The 17,397-nt window shown below is 40.2% G+C and overlaps 2 protein-coding genes across 7 annotated transcripts; one reads left to right on the top strand and one right to left on the bottom strand.

Annotated features, from left to right (window-relative positions):
- Positions 1-412: 412 nt before the first annotated feature.
- LOC114144678 (regulator of G-protein signaling 5) lies at positions 413-3,389 on the bottom strand. Its single transcript, XM_028017756.1, has 5 exons — positions 3,277-3,389; positions 3,141-3,197; positions 3,007-3,059; positions 1,000-1,163; positions 413-922 (listed from the first exon to the last, which is right to left on the bottom strand). Exons 1-5 carry the CDS (start codon positions 3,318-3,320, stop codon positions 755-757), a joined length of 486 nt encoding a protein of 161 aa, XP_027873557.1. The 5' UTR covers positions 3,321-3,389; the 3' UTR covers positions 413-754.
- On the top strand, positions 1,780-15,988 carry LOC114144627 (calcium-binding mitochondrial carrier protein SCaMC-3-like). Of its 6 annotated transcripts, XM_028017675.1 has the most exons (12): positions 5,261-6,433; positions 8,152-8,372; positions 9,745-9,868; positions 9,991-10,078; positions 11,285-11,396; positions 11,588-11,746; positions 11,822-11,974; positions 12,424-12,537; positions 12,637-12,804; positions 12,882-13,029; positions 13,962-14,144; positions 15,433-15,988. In XM_028017675.1, exons 2-12 carry the CDS (start codon positions 8,175-8,177, stop codon positions 15,441-15,443), a joined length of 1,458 nt encoding a protein of 485 aa, XP_027873476.1. In that variant the 5' UTR covers positions 5,261-6,433; positions 8,152-8,174; the 3' UTR covers positions 15,444-15,988. The 6 variants fall into 6 exon arrangements, with proteins under 6 accessions (XP_027873475.1, XP_027873474.1, XP_027873473.1 ...); XM_028017674.1 differs by lacking the exons at positions 5,261-6,433; positions 15,433-15,988 and adding an exon at positions 1,780-1,907 and having other exon boundaries at positions 13,962-14,173; XM_028017673.1 differs by lacking the exons at positions 5,261-6,433; positions 15,433-15,988 and adding an exon at positions 3,351-3,532 and having other exon boundaries at positions 13,962-14,173.
- The last annotated feature ends 1,409 nt before the right edge of the window (positions 15,989-17,397 follow it).

A 17,397-nucleotide genomic window follows, 5' to 3' on the forward strand; every position in this document is an offset into this window, starting at 1 on the left:
ATGGCTGAAAAACTGTATCACCATATATGGGATTCATATCAGGTCATGTTGATAATTATTGATTAGCAGTATTTCATACGTTTAAAACAAAAAGCTAAAACCGAGGACATGACCTTTACTGTTTTATCCAAAGTTTTCACTCTGCCTTTTTATTTAAGCAGTTACGAGGCACAGTGGCGAAACATGAAACTGCTGCTGTGCAAGTTACTCGACAGGTTGTTGCTAGGTAACCAAAGAGCGAGAGAGTTGGTTGATGCCACCAATCTTGCTTAGCTTAGCCATGAAAGGTTGAGCAGCTAAAGCCTTTCCTCAGCTTTCATACCCCAGAATGCCATCTGGTTCTGGCTCCGAGTTCTGTGAAATTATTGAAAAATCTGACAAGATATATACAGTATATATATATATATATTTATGTGTGTGTATATATGTTATTGATTTATTGCCCAGTCCTAACCTGTGTTAAAACTTTATATATCTGGAATGTTATATTTGCAACTCTATCAAATTAAAACTTAATTTGACAAGTGAATCTATTCAGTAATGTTGAATAAATCGGAACATTCAGAGATTTATATAACCCACTCTTTATTTAAGTTTTTTTTTTTTCATCTACATTTAAGCATTTTAATGCTACTGTTCCTAACAGCATGTAATAGACTGTTGCATGACTAAACGTGTTGCTAAAATAAATTGCACATTACAGTCAAGTCCAGCAGAAAAGATTAGTTTCTGAAGCCGTTTTCAGCTAGGAAGTTTAATAAGCCTTGATGGCCTCTGCACAGTGGTGAGAGCGGAGAAACCGAGGGAAGGAGTCCTTGGCCATCAGGCTGTAGATCCTCTGCTGTGCTAGGTTGAAGGTGTCGGCACACGGGGAGTCCATCATGCTCAGCAGAGCCTCACGGGTCTCAGCATCCAGGTTCACCTGACAGGGATGAAAAACTGGAGGTCAAAACAAGCTCGAAGATTCATAAATGTTTGGCACTGCGCTCCTCCACTGACCTCTAGTGGAGCGTCGGGGTTGATGAACTGGTTGTAGATGCTGCTGGCTTTGGTCTTCTGCATGTTTGAAGGGGAAACCCTGTAGTCCTCACAGGCCAGCCAGAACTCCAGGTTCTCCTCGCTGAACTCTGAACGCAGGAACCCTCGAAACGCCTGAAGACCGACTGGAAGGACAGTGACGCAGTTATGTAGAGCAGCATCAAGAAGACATCGACCTGGAGGGAAAGCTTCCACAGACTGTTGTCGAAGGTAAGAGTCATTTTATAATTTCATTTAATGTTTAATAATTATTCCATCAGACAAACCACAGTATAAAGTTACATTCTGGCATTTTAAATAGCAAAATCCAGCCAATTCTTTTTTTTTTTTCCACATAAATTTCTTTTAGTATAAAACTGCATGCGTGTGTCTGGTCAATTTAAAATTAAAATAATTTTGTTCTCCATTCAGTGAAGTGGGTAGAGTCCAGAAATTTTGCTCAAGTTTTACTTTATAATAAAATAACTCAAGTAAAATTAAAGACCACAGCGTAATAAAAAAAATGCTCCTAAAAGTAAATTTTTTCCAAAAATTTATTTAAGTAAATGTAGCTGAATAAATGTAACCAGTTATTGACTCTGATATTCATACAGAGTAAACAAGTCAAGTTTAAATATAAAAAAAAATTGCAGCATATGGAAAGTAAGTGGATAAAAGATTGACTACAATATACAAATGAAATATACTCATGACTAATACCCTTAATTAGCTTTAATGATGGTAAACGTCCTGTTGAGCTTTTATTTTGAAGGGACGATTTCCGGTTTAACTGTTAGTGTTAACGCAGCTTAACGGCAACAATCAAAAGACAAGTAACGGAGCTTAAAAATGTATCTTGTCATTAGCAGCCCACCTGACAGAGGCAGAAGGTATGTTTATGATGTAAAATATCAAATGTTTTCAATATTGTCTGACTTAAACTGTGCAATTGTCTAATTATATTCCAAAACTAAAGTTAATTTACGTTGTAAACGTTATTTTAAGTTGAGTCAAAAATCATAGTGTCATCCTTCATTCGCGATATGGCCTGACTTAATTACACCTTTATAAAAAATACACGCAGCAGCTCTTGTAAACCTATAAATCTAAAACATAAGGTACAGGTTAAAAAAAGATGCTTCAGTTATATCTTTTAAATAATTAACTGCAGCTAATTGTAAATTTAGTTGTAAAACAGTTAATTGTTAAATTAATTTCTCAAATTATAACCTAATTAAAATACCTAATTTAGTTTAAGCTCTATCAGAGCTGCAAGGATGGTAGATGGTCTGATTTTTGAGACTCTAATTAAACATACACACCTAATTAATTGCCTGAGTATATAAATTTGTGTTCAAACCTAAAATTAGAGTTTAAAAAACTAAGAAACTGGTAAATGCAACACGCACAATCATACTGAAACTTTAATCTGAAAAATATTTTGTTACATAAAAACTTCCAGAGTGTATGCAGCTAACTGGATGCAGTAACAATGTTAAAGAAATGAAAACAATTTTTTAATCATCTAAGTAATAAAAATGCTGCTTAAATGTCACTAGTTGTTTTAATTTCTTGAGCAGGCTGTATGAGTAATATCTAACTCACTACTACCACCTCACACACATTCACAACATTTAATCATAACATTTAAATATGCTTTATTCAAATTTTTCATATATGAGCCATGTTGAGTTCAATGAGCATAATTTCTAAGTTTTAACATAAATCTACAAGAATAATTTATATGCTTCTTTTAAAAAATGATTTTTTTTTTTTTTTGCAATAACGTTCTAATTAAATATCATCTTATCAGCATATTTCTGTTGGCATGTCTGCCATATAGTTATTAAGTTTGTATAGGAATAAAATTAAGTTTGTATAGGAATAAAATTAAAGACACTCTGAGAAATTTTCTCAGTATCTTTCAACCAAAAGTCATTTTAAAAGATTTTTATGAACAGAATTTTAAACAGAAATGAAGTGACCTACTTTTGCTGCCCAGCAGAGTTTCCAGATCCTGAAGGATTTTTCCATCGTGTACCCTGAAAATTAGGCAAAAAATTCATTTAAAAATGCATTGTTATTACCACATATTTAACCTAAAACAAACTTCACTAAGTTACCTTTGCTTGTGGTGGATCTCAGCCAGGTGGCTCAGCTTCACTCGCATCCCTTTTGCCCTGAAACGCATGAAATTAAATTTTAAGCATTTCAAATCCCAGCAAAGTATATCACCTGGAGTCCTAGAAAAACACTTACTTCTCCAAGCAGGAGGAAGGCAGGTAGGAGAGTCCCTTACACATATTTCAAAATGAACTCAATATTATTACTTTAGATAACTTGTCAGTCTGTCTCCGGGACTTGAATGCGCCGCTCTTATATACAGCGGTGGACATGTGGATTATCTGATCCGTGGATCTGCTGCTCTCAGACCAGCAGGTGTGGAGCTGGGAGCTGAACGGGGATGTGATGGGGAACAGATCAGGTAGACCTGTCAGCAGGAGACACAAAGCAGGTCAGTGTATATGAAAGGAAAATCAAAGAAGCAGCGCTGTGTGTGTGTGTTTGGTCAGGGTACACTGGCAGCCTCATAAAGGTCTGTGCTGGTCCAAACATGGACGTTCTGTTCTGTGGAGTTCTGCAGAAAGATAATGAAGTGATGATGGAGGAACAGGTGGAGGAGCAGTCTGAGAACTCTGTATGAGTTTTATAACGGACAAGTAGTTTAGCTCTGCAGTATCAATTATATTGCTATTGTTCACACACAGCTGACAGCATAGGTGTATACTGGGCCTTGAAACCGTGGGAAATTGTCACTAAGCAACACCTTGCAAATGGATGAACTTTTCCACAGTTTCTTATTGTCAGGTTCGAATCACCTAGAACATTGAAAAAAATGCAAGAAATAGGAAAAGACAAGAGAGTTACTGTAGATTCTTTTTGCTCGCGAGGAGAACAGACAGAGATGTGCTTCAGTTACAATCTCCACCTATTCTGAAAGCACATTCTGCCGCACCTCTCTTTTTATTGAAAATCATCCCCTAGTTACAATGCACGTTTCAGCTCTAATCAAAACATATGCAGCTGCAACGTGATTCACATTTCATGAGATAAACTAGAATATTTACTACAAACAGTGTAACTGCATCAGCATAATTACGCTATACACTATCATTTTATAAACATGAAGAATAGCATGTCCTTCTGTTGAGCAGCCGTCTGATTAGAACTGGCGCCGGCTGTCTCTGCGTCCTTCAGCAGGGCCTCCTTCACTCAGAAACATACTGATTAGTATTTATATAGGTTATTATTTTAATTCTATCACTTATGTTAAAACTACACATTTTATTGTATTTTATCTGATAGTCCAGCTCAAAGTAGTCCATAGTTCTAAAATGGAAAGAAAATAAAAAAATGTTATAAATAAAAATTTGAAAACACTGGCATGACTACCCCTAGATAAAATCCAATGCAAATGCCTTCAGAATTCACCTATTAATTATGTAGAATAATCCTGTGTGTAATTTAATCTCAGTGTAAATCCAGCTGTTCTGTGAAGGGATCAGAGTTTGTTAGCACAGCTGGTTAACATCTGAGGAGCTCCACAGCAAAATTACAGAAGAAAGTTAAATAAAAATCCCATTTGGGAATGAAATGTAATGTTGAACATAACGCTGAACACATCGTCCCCACAGTGAAGCACGGTGGTGACGGCGTCATGCTGCCAGGATGTTTTTCTTTAGCTTTTATTTATCTGCCATGCATGCTCTCTTTGCAGTTTGTAAATTCCTCATCACTCTGTTTTTCAAAAAAAAATTGTCATTCTTCCAAAACAAAATTTAAAAAAAGTTTTTAGTGTATTTAAGATGATTCAACCCATTAATTTCACATCTTTTAGTTGGCTTGCATTAATTTCTGATTTTGCCTATTATTATTTTTAGATTTCCCTTGGACTTTTTATGTTGTATTTTCTTTGGGGTTGGCTCTATTTGGGGATGTTTTTCACGTCGTAATGCTCTTTTTTTCATCATGAGTGGCCATGTTAATAGTTTTCCATTTGTTTTTAGTCTTTCACTCTAGTGAAAGATTAACAGAGACTAACAAAGATTCATATAGAAAAGATGATTTGTTGTCTTTTCAGGGTCCTAACGTCCCCAGGACTCTAGGATCTTCCTTTATTTATTTTATTATTTATTTATTTATTTATTTATTTTATTTATTTATTTATTTATTTATTTATTTTAACCATGTAGCAATAAATCAACATATGGTGACAGTCATTTGATCATTATCAATAGAAAATGTCAGAAAGAAAAGCATCAACTAACTCACTGGCTCTTTGGTTACCTAGCAACAACCTGTTGAGTAACTTGCGCAGCATAACTGCTACTGTTAAGCAGTTATGCCTCTTCATAACTGCTTATAAATAAAAATCAACGGTGTGGTGTAAAAGGAGAAGTCGAGAAAAACAGCTAAAGAAGAAATTGAGGATAAAACAAGAAAGGTCATATCACCAGTTTGGCAGTATTTCATATTAAAACAATAAAATTAATAATTTTCAATATCAACTGATATGAAACTGTGCACCCGTATTGCCCGGTTCTATCCTGCGCTGTCACAAAGCTCAATGCTGGGCAGCCCATGTTCTCATATTTGTGCCATTGAAGCACCAGTTGGACACTGGGAAGCTGTTTTGACAGTCCTCTGAGGAAAGGAGCTGATGTCCTCACTGTTGACGAGAAGTGGGCGACGGGAGTGAAATGCCAACCATCATGTGAGGAAACTTGAAGCCTGCGGTGCTAATCCACTGCAGATATAAAGTACTGACAGTTACAGCTTTGAAATGTTATCCGTGCATGTTGTGCTTAGTTAGTTCAGATAAGAGCTTAACGAAAGCAGAGAATTGTCTGTATATTTACATCTTTTTGGCATCTAAATAGTTGCAGATGCACAAATGAAAGATAAAGGCGAACAAAATGTTTGCATGCATTAAAGAAAAGAGGAACTGTTATGGTGGTAAAGAAAAAAAAAAAGAAGTACAAGTAATCTGAATGCGTCTTGTGAATAAGAGCTTGAGGAAAATAAGTGAGCTGAACATTAAAGAGGAGATATGTGGAACACGCAGCTATAACCAGGACTACATCCTCCACATTCACTCAGCGGACACTGTGGCCGCCAGCGGACTGCTTCTCTCGCCTCTTCCTGCTTCGTGAACAGAACCGCGTGAAGGAAATCCACCCAACACGGAGCAAACAGCTGGGCTGCACCCGGAACCCGCGGGATCCACTGGGACGCAGTGGATCCGCGTCAACTGGCTCCAGTACACGGAGCTCCGCAGCCGCTGCTTTCTCCCGCCAGTCACGACCCTCCTCTGCATCCGGCTTTGGACGGCGGCGCCTCGGCGTGCAGATAAACAGTGAGTCAGGCTGAGGCGGAGGTCTGCTGGGTTTTATAATTAGACTCCAACAGCCTCCATAACTGCTTGAGGATTAGATTATACGCGATTATCATTGCAGCCTGCGTCAATGCGTGGAGCTGTGAGCTGAAAATATACACTTTTATTGCTAATGTGTCTTTATTATCGTCATGTAATTTGTACATAATTTCAGAATAAGAGATGATTTGTGCTTTAGCAGAAGTACAAACCACTAATATGACTTTAGCTGAACTATAAGGACCTAAATATACTCATGGATTGAAAAAAAAACAGTCAACGGGGAAAATGTTTTTCATTCTTGTAAACTATCCCTACCAGGGCCGGATTTAGGGAAATCTGGGCCTCTGGACTGGAGTCAGTTTTGGTGCCCTAGGCTCACACACATTTTTATTTACCTCAAAGTACAAAGAGTTGGCTAAACATCACCTTTAAGCTGCGGGCAGATTCAGTAGTGTTAGAGGAGTTTATTGGTAGTAACAAGTCAGGAACTGGGCAGGGAGGGGGAATGAACATACAACAGCAGACTCAATATCGCAACGTTAACTTCTGAAGTTTGCGTCAACTCACTTTTTACCACTTCTTTCTGAAAGATTCCCTATAAACATGGTATAGTTTCTAGAAATGTTTACACCCTCACAAAAATTTACCTATACTCTCTTCTTTTTTGTTTTCCAAAGAAATTACTCCTGGCCCTGTGATCTTGAGTTTAGTTGTGTTTCTACTGGTAAAAGCCACTGATGGAGCTACTGACGTCATTTATAATGTGTTCTCTAATTTTTAAAATTCTTTCTAGAGAAAGTTCTCCTAGCTCTGCACATCTATGTATAGTTGTGATTCTTTCATGGATGGAGTCATTGATAGAGCTATTTAGCTCTTATCATTGTTTTCCTAGTTTTTCTTTCCATAAAAAGCACATCAGGTTCATTGATTGATTCTGTGTTTTCTATCCTAGACAAAATATTTAACAGAAATGTACATGAGTACTTTCTTAACACAGAAAGTAGTTATGGTCCAGGAGGAATATGGCTTTGTGACTGGATTACCGAGGTAGATCAGCTGTTTTGCAAATTGTTTTTTTTTTTCTTCTTTTTTTTTGACGCTATATAAATAAAATAAATTGAAATAAACTGAAAGATGAAGCCCAGCTTTTTTAATGAAATTGTTAGAGCTGTTCGTATTGTAGATCCCATTACAGAAATAAAAGCGTAACACTATTACCCATAAATCTCCACATGAATGCATCGATCTCCATATAAAGAGCCTCCTTATGACATTGTTTGACAAATTGAACAAGTTGAATTCAGGTGTGAAAGGAACACAACAAAAACGTCAAAGGCTCAAACCAACGTGTTTCTCCATATTCTGTCCGTTGTTATTTTTGAGCTTAATTGATTTTGTATCTCCAGATCTTGTTACATACAGAGGTTTGTAACTTTATCTAAGGAATCATCAAAACATTCAAGTACTCTCAGTGAGATTTTTCAATATCTTGCCTGATATGTGCAGTAATAAGACATTTAGTTATATCTGCATGAATCTTTAATTGAAAAGACCTTCAGCACAACTGCATTGGCTCTCTTTTTGGGCCGTAGGTGAAGTAGCCAAGTCTAAAAGTCCATCGCTGCCTCGGTGTACAGGTATGAAGGATGTTCATTGTTCGTTACGAAGGTTATTGAACTGATGCTCTTGCATTTCAGCTGACTCCGAGTGACGTCCGGTCATGACAACCCAGCGGTCGACTTGGATCCTGAAGGTGCAGTGTCAGGAAGATCAACACTTTGTTCCAGATGAGGAGAGAAGGAAGCACTGGGCTGAGCTGTTTGAACAGCTGGACCTCAACAAAGATGGACGCATTGACATGCTGGAGCTGCAGGCGGGGCTGGCACACAAAGGGCTCTCCAACGGCTGCCTGCAGAAGGTAAGTAACTACGAGGCCTGAAGCACGGATAAGAAAAGCAGGTTTGTATTTTATCACAGACTAAATGAAACTATGTTAAAAAGTCTGATGAACTGTCTCCCACCTGGGGTGGTGTGGAGGTGCAGGGGTAAAGCACAACTCACGTATGGAGGCCTTAGTCCTCGATGCAGGTTCGAGTCCCGACCTGATGACCTTTGCCACGTGTCTTCATTACCCACTGTCCCATCTAACCACTCTTAAATAAAGGCCGCCTCAAATCATTTATGAAATGATAAAAATAAAAAAATAGTTCCCACCCAAAAGCATCTAAATATTTTCTCCAACATTTTTTTTTTTGTTTGCACGTTATGAAGATTTATACCATAATTACATCTTTAACATATTTTTCTAAATTTCATAATAATTTTTGGAAAGATCTATATGCTAATCTAAGCTTTTACTTTGTTGCATTACAGAACATAACAAGGTTAATTGTATCCCTTGTAATAATAGAAGGAAAACAAAGTCAAAAATATTACATTAAGTAAAAAAAAAATAACGGCCCATCTTTATTCAAACTGCGCCATGTTAAGTGGCTTGAGTTGATTTTTGTAATAGTGTAATAATAGCACATGGTTTCTGTTGGGTCTAGTTAAAAGTGTGCAGCCTTTCCACCGTTTCCCTTCCGTAAACGCTCTTGAACCATGTAACCTCCAGTTTGTTTGGGTACTGTTTGTACCAGAACATCAGCAGCGTGGCTGTTTTGTGAGCACGGGCAGACAATTTAACTCTCCTCAATTAAATCCTCAGTTGCTCTGTACATGTGGCCATGTGTCTGTGAAGGTTTCTGCGTGTGGGCACGTGAAGGGCAGCGTGGCGGTTATTTCTGTCTAAGGAGGCTGCTCTTGTAAGCTGAGAATGGTGACCTTTATCCCTGTTGTACTCCTTGTATTTTTTCATGAGTTATCAGGTTTTCCTGGTTATATTTCCAAGAGGTTTTGTTCCGTTCGTATAGGTACCATGTTTTTGGTTTTTTTACTGTCTAATAATTTGTTATATTTTAGTATTTTAGATTCATTTGTATGTAGGCTTTTTGGGGGGGGCATTCCAGTAAAGCAGGGTGACAGTCCAAAGTGTGACCCATTTGGCCCATCAGTCAAAAAGGCCAAATGGTGTTGAAGTATTTTTCTCTTATCGACCACACTTTTTGCTTCTACTTTGATGCAACAGTAAATAGGGCAACAAACATTCAGCGACTTTTCCTCACAAGCAGAATTGTGGGCATACATTCATTAAACATGGCCAAATATATTAAATAATATATTTATTTCATATATATATAAATATACAGACAGATAGATAATATATTTAAATTCTTCATTTTCATTGTCAGATTGTAGAGACCGGGGACACCAACCAAGACGGAGTCCTGGACTTTGAGGAGTTCGTCGAGTATCTTCACAACCACGAGAAGCAACTTCAAGTCATGTTTCACCATGTGGACAGAAACAAAGACGGTCTGTGGCCGAAAGGAGAAAGACGAAAGAACAATGAACCTCACTGTTATTTTTTTACATGTTGTTTTATCCCAAACCATCTAACTTCCTTCTTGTGTTCTGCTGTCTCTTCATATCTGCAGGTTGGATTGATGTGGAAGAGATTCAGGACTGTCTTCACACCATCGGTGTGAATGTTAGCCCTGAAGATGCCACCAGGATTCTGCTAAGGTTTGTCATCCAGGCTCTCTTCATATCACTACACAGTTGTAGCCAGATTTATAAACCGTTCGAAAACAGACAGAATCTGGCTTTTTCACACAATCCAACAGTAAGTCCGGCTAAATCTTTCCTGTTTTATCTTAGTTAGGTTTGAAAAAATAATTTATGTTTGCTAAATGCCAGGATAAGGACTTTGTGAATGAATAAATGAATCCAAGCTCATTCTCTCATTAAAGGTGAAAATTTTAATTAAAAAAATTATGTATTGGTCCTATGTATTGATCGTGACAGCTGTTAGTTATTTGATAGGCGTAATAAATATCAATGTATTTTAAAGTATCATTAAATACAGTTATTCTTTGTTTATTTATTTAAAGTAATTGGATTCCTAAAGTGGGGCTGCACAGTGGCGCAGTTGGTAGCACTGTTGCCTTGCAGCAAGAAGGTCCTGGGTTCGATTCCCGGCCGGGGTCTTTCTGCATGGAGTTTGCATGTTCTCCCTGTGCATGCGTGGGTTCTCTCCGGGTTCTCCGGCTTCCTCCCACAGTCCCAAAACATGACTGTCAGGTCAATTGGTTTCTCTAAATTCTCCCTAGGTGTGAGTGTGTGTGTGAATGGTTGTTTGTCCTGTATGTCTCTGTGTTGCCCTGCGACAGACTGGCGACCTGTCCAGGGTGTACCCCGCCTCTCGCCCGGAACGTAGCTGGAGATGGGCACCAGCAACCCTCCCGACCCCATTAGGGACAAGGGTGAACAGTAAATGGATGGATGGATTCCTAAAGTAGCTAGTTTAATAATTAGTTGTTTTTTGTGGCAGTTTTTTGAAGTGCAGTGTTTAAGTTTGTAGTGCTTTGACTGCAGTGATGTGCAATCTTAGCCATAAGGTCTTAAAAAACACTACAGTAGATTTTAAATGCTTTATTTCACCATTTTTATCATTATTCCAACATATACCCTACAAGATCATAATAAACTTTTAAATCCAGATCGCCCATCCACATTTCTTGCTGACACAGTTATATACATTGAACTGTTGTTTTACTATATACTCAAGTTATTGATTAATTGATTACTAAATTAATTGACGATTATTTCAATAATCGAATTCATTACAATTAATCCTAATTATCCTATTAGAAATGAACTTTGCTATCATACGTTATGGCTGCAGTGTCTGTATCAGTGTGTCTGTTAATACATTTGGTTTTTCTTCAGTATGGACAAGGATGGCACCATGACGATTAACTGGAGTGAGTGGCGCGACTACTTCCTGTTCAAACACCTGAACGACATGGAGGATGTGGCTCGGTTCTGGAAGCGTTCAATGGTAAACGAGCTTGCAGAACTTGAACAAGAACATCTCTAAATAACAGAGACGGTGCAGTTAGTTGGAACGTCACGGAAGTAGTTCCTACAGTTGGTCTCTAGACTACAAAATATCATGTCTGAGATTTAATTCTAACTCCCTATTTTGAAATGTGCAGTTTGTTCTTTGCTCCCGATTTGTGGTCTCAGTAGATATTGGACACAGGCGAGCAGCTGACAGTCCCAGAGGAGTTTTCAGAAGCGCAGAAGAAGTCTGGCTATATGTGGCGGCAGCTGATGGCGGGAGTCATGGCTGGATCTGTGTCCCGAACCGGAACCGCTCCACTGGACCGCCTCAAAGTCTTCAGACAAGTCAGTCTAACAGCAGTAGAGTAAAATGTATGAGAAAATTAATCTTTTATGCCTAACTATTCCCGTTCTGTACAGGTACATGGCTCCTCTGAATTTAGAGGCAGCGCTCTGAGCGGGTTTAAGTACATGCTGAACGAGGGAGGACCATGGTCTCTGTGGAGAGGCAACGGAGTCAATGTCCTGAAAATTGCCCCTGAGACTGCCATCAAATTCTCCACTTATGAACAGGTGAACACTTCTACGACACCTGTTGGATTTGAGATTTGAGTTGGATCTATCGTGTCGTTTGGCGTATATGTTAAATTATCATTAAATATGATTTGTTTTCCCATATGGCAACACTTAGCTTGTAAGTCAAAAGCAGATGGATTATAGACTGTGTGTTATTAAAAGGAAAAAAAACAACCATCACAACAACAATGATGCATGCAGACAGTCATAATTACAGGCTGCATTCTGAAATTAACTACTTGAAATTTAACTTGTATTAAAAAGGCAGTAGTATTGCTCTTCTCTCACAAACTAATGAATGGCACGAAGCTAAGATGTAATTAATATAAAATCTAAGTCTTGTAGCTACATTTCCCTTTAGTTTTTAGTTTATTTAAGATCATAGAGCATAAATGTTTGATAGTGATGCTTATCCCGAACCTTTGCTTTCCTTGTATTCTGCATAGATCAAGAGTGTGATGCGCGGTCATGATGAAACAAGAACTCTGAGGGTTCATGAGAGGTTTGTCGCCGGCTCTTTGGCTGGAGCAACAGCTCAAACAGTCATTTACCCGATGGAGGTAATGGGCCAAACATGTACAAATCATTCGACGGCACTAAGAGGAAATGCTAAGGTTGCTTATAAATGAATCATCTCAGTCCCTCTGTCTGTGCATCAGGTGCTGAAGACGCGGCTCAGTCTCAGAAAAACGGGTCAGTTCAAAGGAATAGCAGACTGCGCCAAACAGATCCTGCAGCGGGAAGGCGCTGCGGCCTTCTACAAGGGCTACGTCCCCAACATGCTGAGCATCGTCCCTTATGCTGGTATTGACCTGGCCGTGTATGAGGTCAGAGGGAAGCGCAGCTCTCAGTGTGGCGCATTTCCCCTGGCTCTTCACTTCCCACTCACTCTTGTCTTCCACAGACGCTCAAACTTGCATGGCTGAACCGGAACACGGGCTTGTCTGACCCGGGCGTGATGGTGTTGTTGGGATGCGGCGCAGTCTCCAGTACATGCGGGATGCTTGCGAGTTACCCGCTGGCGCTGATCCGCACACGCATGCAAGCACAAGGTTAGGACAGCTGCGGGCATCTGGATTCCACCAAACGTTTCAGAGAATGAAATATAGTTTCATATCAGCCAAATTGCATTACAAATCTAATTAGAGTGGATGTATGATTTGATTGAATTGACATTTTGTTGTAAATTGTCCTTTTCCTACGATTGCTGGAGGGGTGGACTGTGTTAAGGTTTTAAATTTTACCCGGTCGCTAACGTTTGTTACCGGTTCAGTGCTATGAAGCATACCGGAAATTCTCTGCGCTGCAAACAACCGTCTTCCACTGCAATGGGAGAAGTGCTATTCTGAAAGAGGCAGATATTAATCTTAATTCAGTATTTGGAAGTGTGGCCGACAGACTGAACAGCTTCGTTCACTTCCTCCGCTGCTGTGGCTAAAAGTACAAACAGACTACAATTCTAAAACAGTGCAGAAAATCGACGTAATTGTTCACAATTTTTCTTTCTGTTCGCTGATCGGCCCCGGTAAAAATCTACCAGGGGCAATCCAAGTGAAGGACAGAAAGCCCAGATTGTGCTGCAAGCGAGATTGTTTTCAGGGAAAACTGCACAGGGAGGCAATGGCCAGTTCTAGATAAATGAGATTAACTGAATTTAATTAAATTGAAAGAAATACAAAAAGCAGTTTTCAAATAATGATTTAATTTAATAAAGGTTGAAAGCAATCAAAACCGACTAACTTTAATCTACTAATAAATTATTAAAAGACGACTACTTTAGATCTATTAGTTGTGCCAGTTTGTCTGCTGATATTTGAAATCCAAAGACTCAACATCTTGGGCTGCAATCCCCAAACTACTTTCTTCTTTTTAGAAGGAGACCCAAAGTTCCTTTACGTGTATCTCTAATATTCTATAAAAATATATAAAAAATGTTTTTCTTATTTTTCCTAACTTGATCTTTCCTATATTTCTCTCCAATCAGCTTCAGTGAAAGGATCCCCTAAACTTTCAATGCTGTCCTTGCTCCGCAACATTGTTACGCAAGAGGGCATCGCCGGACTTTACCGAGGAATCTCCCCCAACCTGCTAAAGATCGTCCCGGCCGTGAGCGTGTCCTACGTCGTCTATGAGTACATGAGAATAATGCTAGGAATGGACTTCGAGGGTAGGAGGGAAGGGAAGGGGCATGGGTAGATAAAGGAGACGAGGTTTGCTGTGAGTTTTTATCTGCAAGCATGTGCAGAAATGTCGTCAGTGCATGAAAAAAGGGCTTTACTCGTGAATAACTTTGAGACAACTTGACTTGCTTTTATGACGCCTTGAAGAAAAAAAGACTACTGCAATTCCGGACAAAAAATTACCAGGCAGTTGGACGTTGTACTTTTATTTAATTTATTTTGGTTTGACAATAATTTGATGGTAATTACCGATCATCAACTGGAGGAAAAAAGTACTATAATGATGGTCAGGGTTATATATGTCATAGGGATATAACCATCATTATAGTTTTAAACAAAACTTCACCCAAGCATGATGTCTTGCAAACATATTCAGACCTCTTTAATGTTTTCACATTTTGTCAGCTAAAACTATTACTGACAGATTCAGATGTTCTTGTCATTCAGCGTAACATGCACTGCTGAACAAAATTATGACACATGCCAGGTCACAAACAGAAACCAGCTGGACAAACTATAAAATAATACAAAAAGAATATTTTATTGGGAGTTAAGGTAACAGATCAAAACAAAAATCATTGAGAAGTGGAAGTAAAATGATGGGGGAGATGAGAGCACGTTTGCATTCAACCTTCTTTTCCTCTGATGCCCCTAAATAAAATTCAATGCAACTACATGCCTATAGGAGGAACTTAGTTTACAATTCTGCACTATTTTGTGTTGCTCTATGCCATAAGTCCAAATACAATACAATGAGGTTTGTAGTCGTAACGTGACAAAACTGTGAAAAGGTTTAACAGGTAAAAATAGACCTGGAAGACAGAGCTGACTGGCATAATATAGCCTATGCAGAATTATGGCTTCACTGTGGTCAAATAAACAAAAGGCCTGAAACTCACCACTGGGCTTCTAAACCACTGGTGGATGCTGATAGAAATGAACCCTTGATGACAATAACCAAACCACATTAGTTTGGGAAACGCAAGCAGTTTGTTTTCAAAATCAGGGTGGAAAGATGGGGAAACATCTAAATGCTGTATAATGTAATGAATAATCAGCCTCCATCTGCACAGGCTGCTGTTAATTTCTGGAGTGATGTGTTGCGTTTGAAAGCTAACAGCTGTGTGGGAAGTTAACCAACAAGCATCTCGCTGCATCTGTTGCTGCTGCTACAGGAATCTGCATGGGTGCAGGCTTGCATGAACTTGCCAGACACACAGTGACCTCTGGAAGGCAGCTCACGGTACATTCCTTCAGCATTGTTTTCTCTACCAGGTGGGGAATAGAGAAGATTGGCTGTGGGAGGAACCTGCACAGACTCAGGACAGTTACTGATGAGTCTTAAACTAGTATTACCTATACCAAAGCACAATGACAGCCTGACGGAAAGCAGGCGGTCGGTATCGTTATCACATCTTTGAGTGAAAGGACAGTGGTGAGAAGAAGAAAAGACGCACACAGAACTGCCTTTATGGACTGAAACTGGACAAAGACGCACAAAGGGTTAAAGTGACCTCACCTGTCATAACATTACAACAGTCTATGCAGAAAAGTGTGGATTGGGTGATACCTTTCAAAGACTTGACATGGTCCACTGGCACAGCGTGTTTCCTAAAAGGTTCATTGTATCTGTTTGTAAAACAAGAAGTTATATTTAATGTTTTAAAAAAACATGCATGCAAACAAACTGCATGCACTGCGCTGCTTTTGTGGACAAATTCCACAAATTGTTTTAATGTAAAATTAAAAGAATTATATTAAACCTTTGTACATTTTTGACAAAATGTCAACTGAATAAAAAGACAGAATTAATATTGGATCTGTTCCTCTACAGGCTCAGGTCTGTTGTATTATTGTGTGTGGAAATTTGGGTTACAGTATTTATCTATCCATCCATTTTCTTCCGCTTTATCCGGGGGCGGGTTGCGGGGGTAGCAGCTTAAGAAGGGAGGCCCAGACTTCCCTCTCCTCGGCCACTTGTTCCAGCTCCTCTGGGGGAATCCCAAGGCGTTCCCAGGCCAGCCGAGAAACATAGTCCCTCCAGCGTGTCCTGGGTTTTCCCCAGGGCCTCCTCCCGGTGGGACGTGCCCGGAAAACCTCACCAGGGAGGCGTCCTGACTAGATGCCCGAGCCACCTCAACTGGCTCCTCTCTACTTGAAGGAGCAGCGGCTCTACTCTGAGTCCCTCCCGGATGACTGAGCTTCTCACCCTATCTCTAAGGGAGAGCCCAGCCACCCTACGGAGAAAACCCATTTCGGCCGCTTGTATCCGCGATGTCGTTCTTTCGGTCATGACCCATAGCTCATGACCATAGATGAGGGTGGGAACGCAGATCGACCGGTAAATCGAGAGCTTCGCTTTTTTACTCAGCTCTTTCTTCACCACGACGGACCGGTACAGCGCCCGCTTGACGGCAGACGCTGAGCCAATTCGCCTGTTGACCTCTCGTTCCTTCTTCCCTCATTTGTGAACAAGATCCCGAGATACTTGAACTCCTCCACTTGGGGCAGGACATCCCCCCCCCCGACCCAGAGAAGGCACTCTACCCTTTTCCGGCTCAAGACCATGGCCTCGGATTTGGAGGCACTGATCCTCATCCCGGCCGCCCGCTTCACACTTGGCTGCGAACCGCTCCAGCGAGAGCTGCAGATCATGACCTGATGAGGTCAAAAGGACCACATTATCCGCAAAAAAAGGCCACCAAAACGGATCCCCTCAACACCTTGGCTGCGTCTAGAAATTCTGTCCATGAAAGAAATGAACAGAATCTGTGACAAAGGACAGCCCTGGCATAGTCCAACTCTCACCGGAAACAAGCCCGACTTACTGCCGGAAATGCGGACCAGACTCTGACACCGGTCATACAGGGATAGTACTCTGCCCACCGGCCCACAACGTCCCGAGTCGAGGTCAGCAGCACACCATCCCCACCATCCGGCGTCCTAAGACGCCCGAGTTTTTGCCTCAGCAACCACCCGAGCCGCATGCTGCTTCGCCTGTACCCATCAGCTGCTTTTGGAGTCCCACAGACCAAAAAGGCCTGATAGGACTCCTTCTTCAGCCTGACAGCATCCCTCACCAAAGGTGTCCACCAACGGGTACGAGGGTTGCCGCTGCGACAGGCACCGACAACCTTGAACAAGGGAGGACCAAGCCACAGCTCCGATAAGCCGCCTCGACAATGGAGGCATGGAACATGGTCCACTCAGACTCAATGTCCCCCTCCTCCACCGGAACAT

The sequence above is a fragment of the Xiphophorus couchianus genome, chromosome 5 (genome assembly GCF_001444195.1).
Source record: "Xiphophorus couchianus chromosome 5, X_couchianus-1.0, whole genome shotgun sequence".
Taxonomy (NCBI): domain Eukaryota; kingdom Metazoa; phylum Chordata; class Actinopteri; order Cyprinodontiformes; family Poeciliidae; genus Xiphophorus; species Xiphophorus couchianus.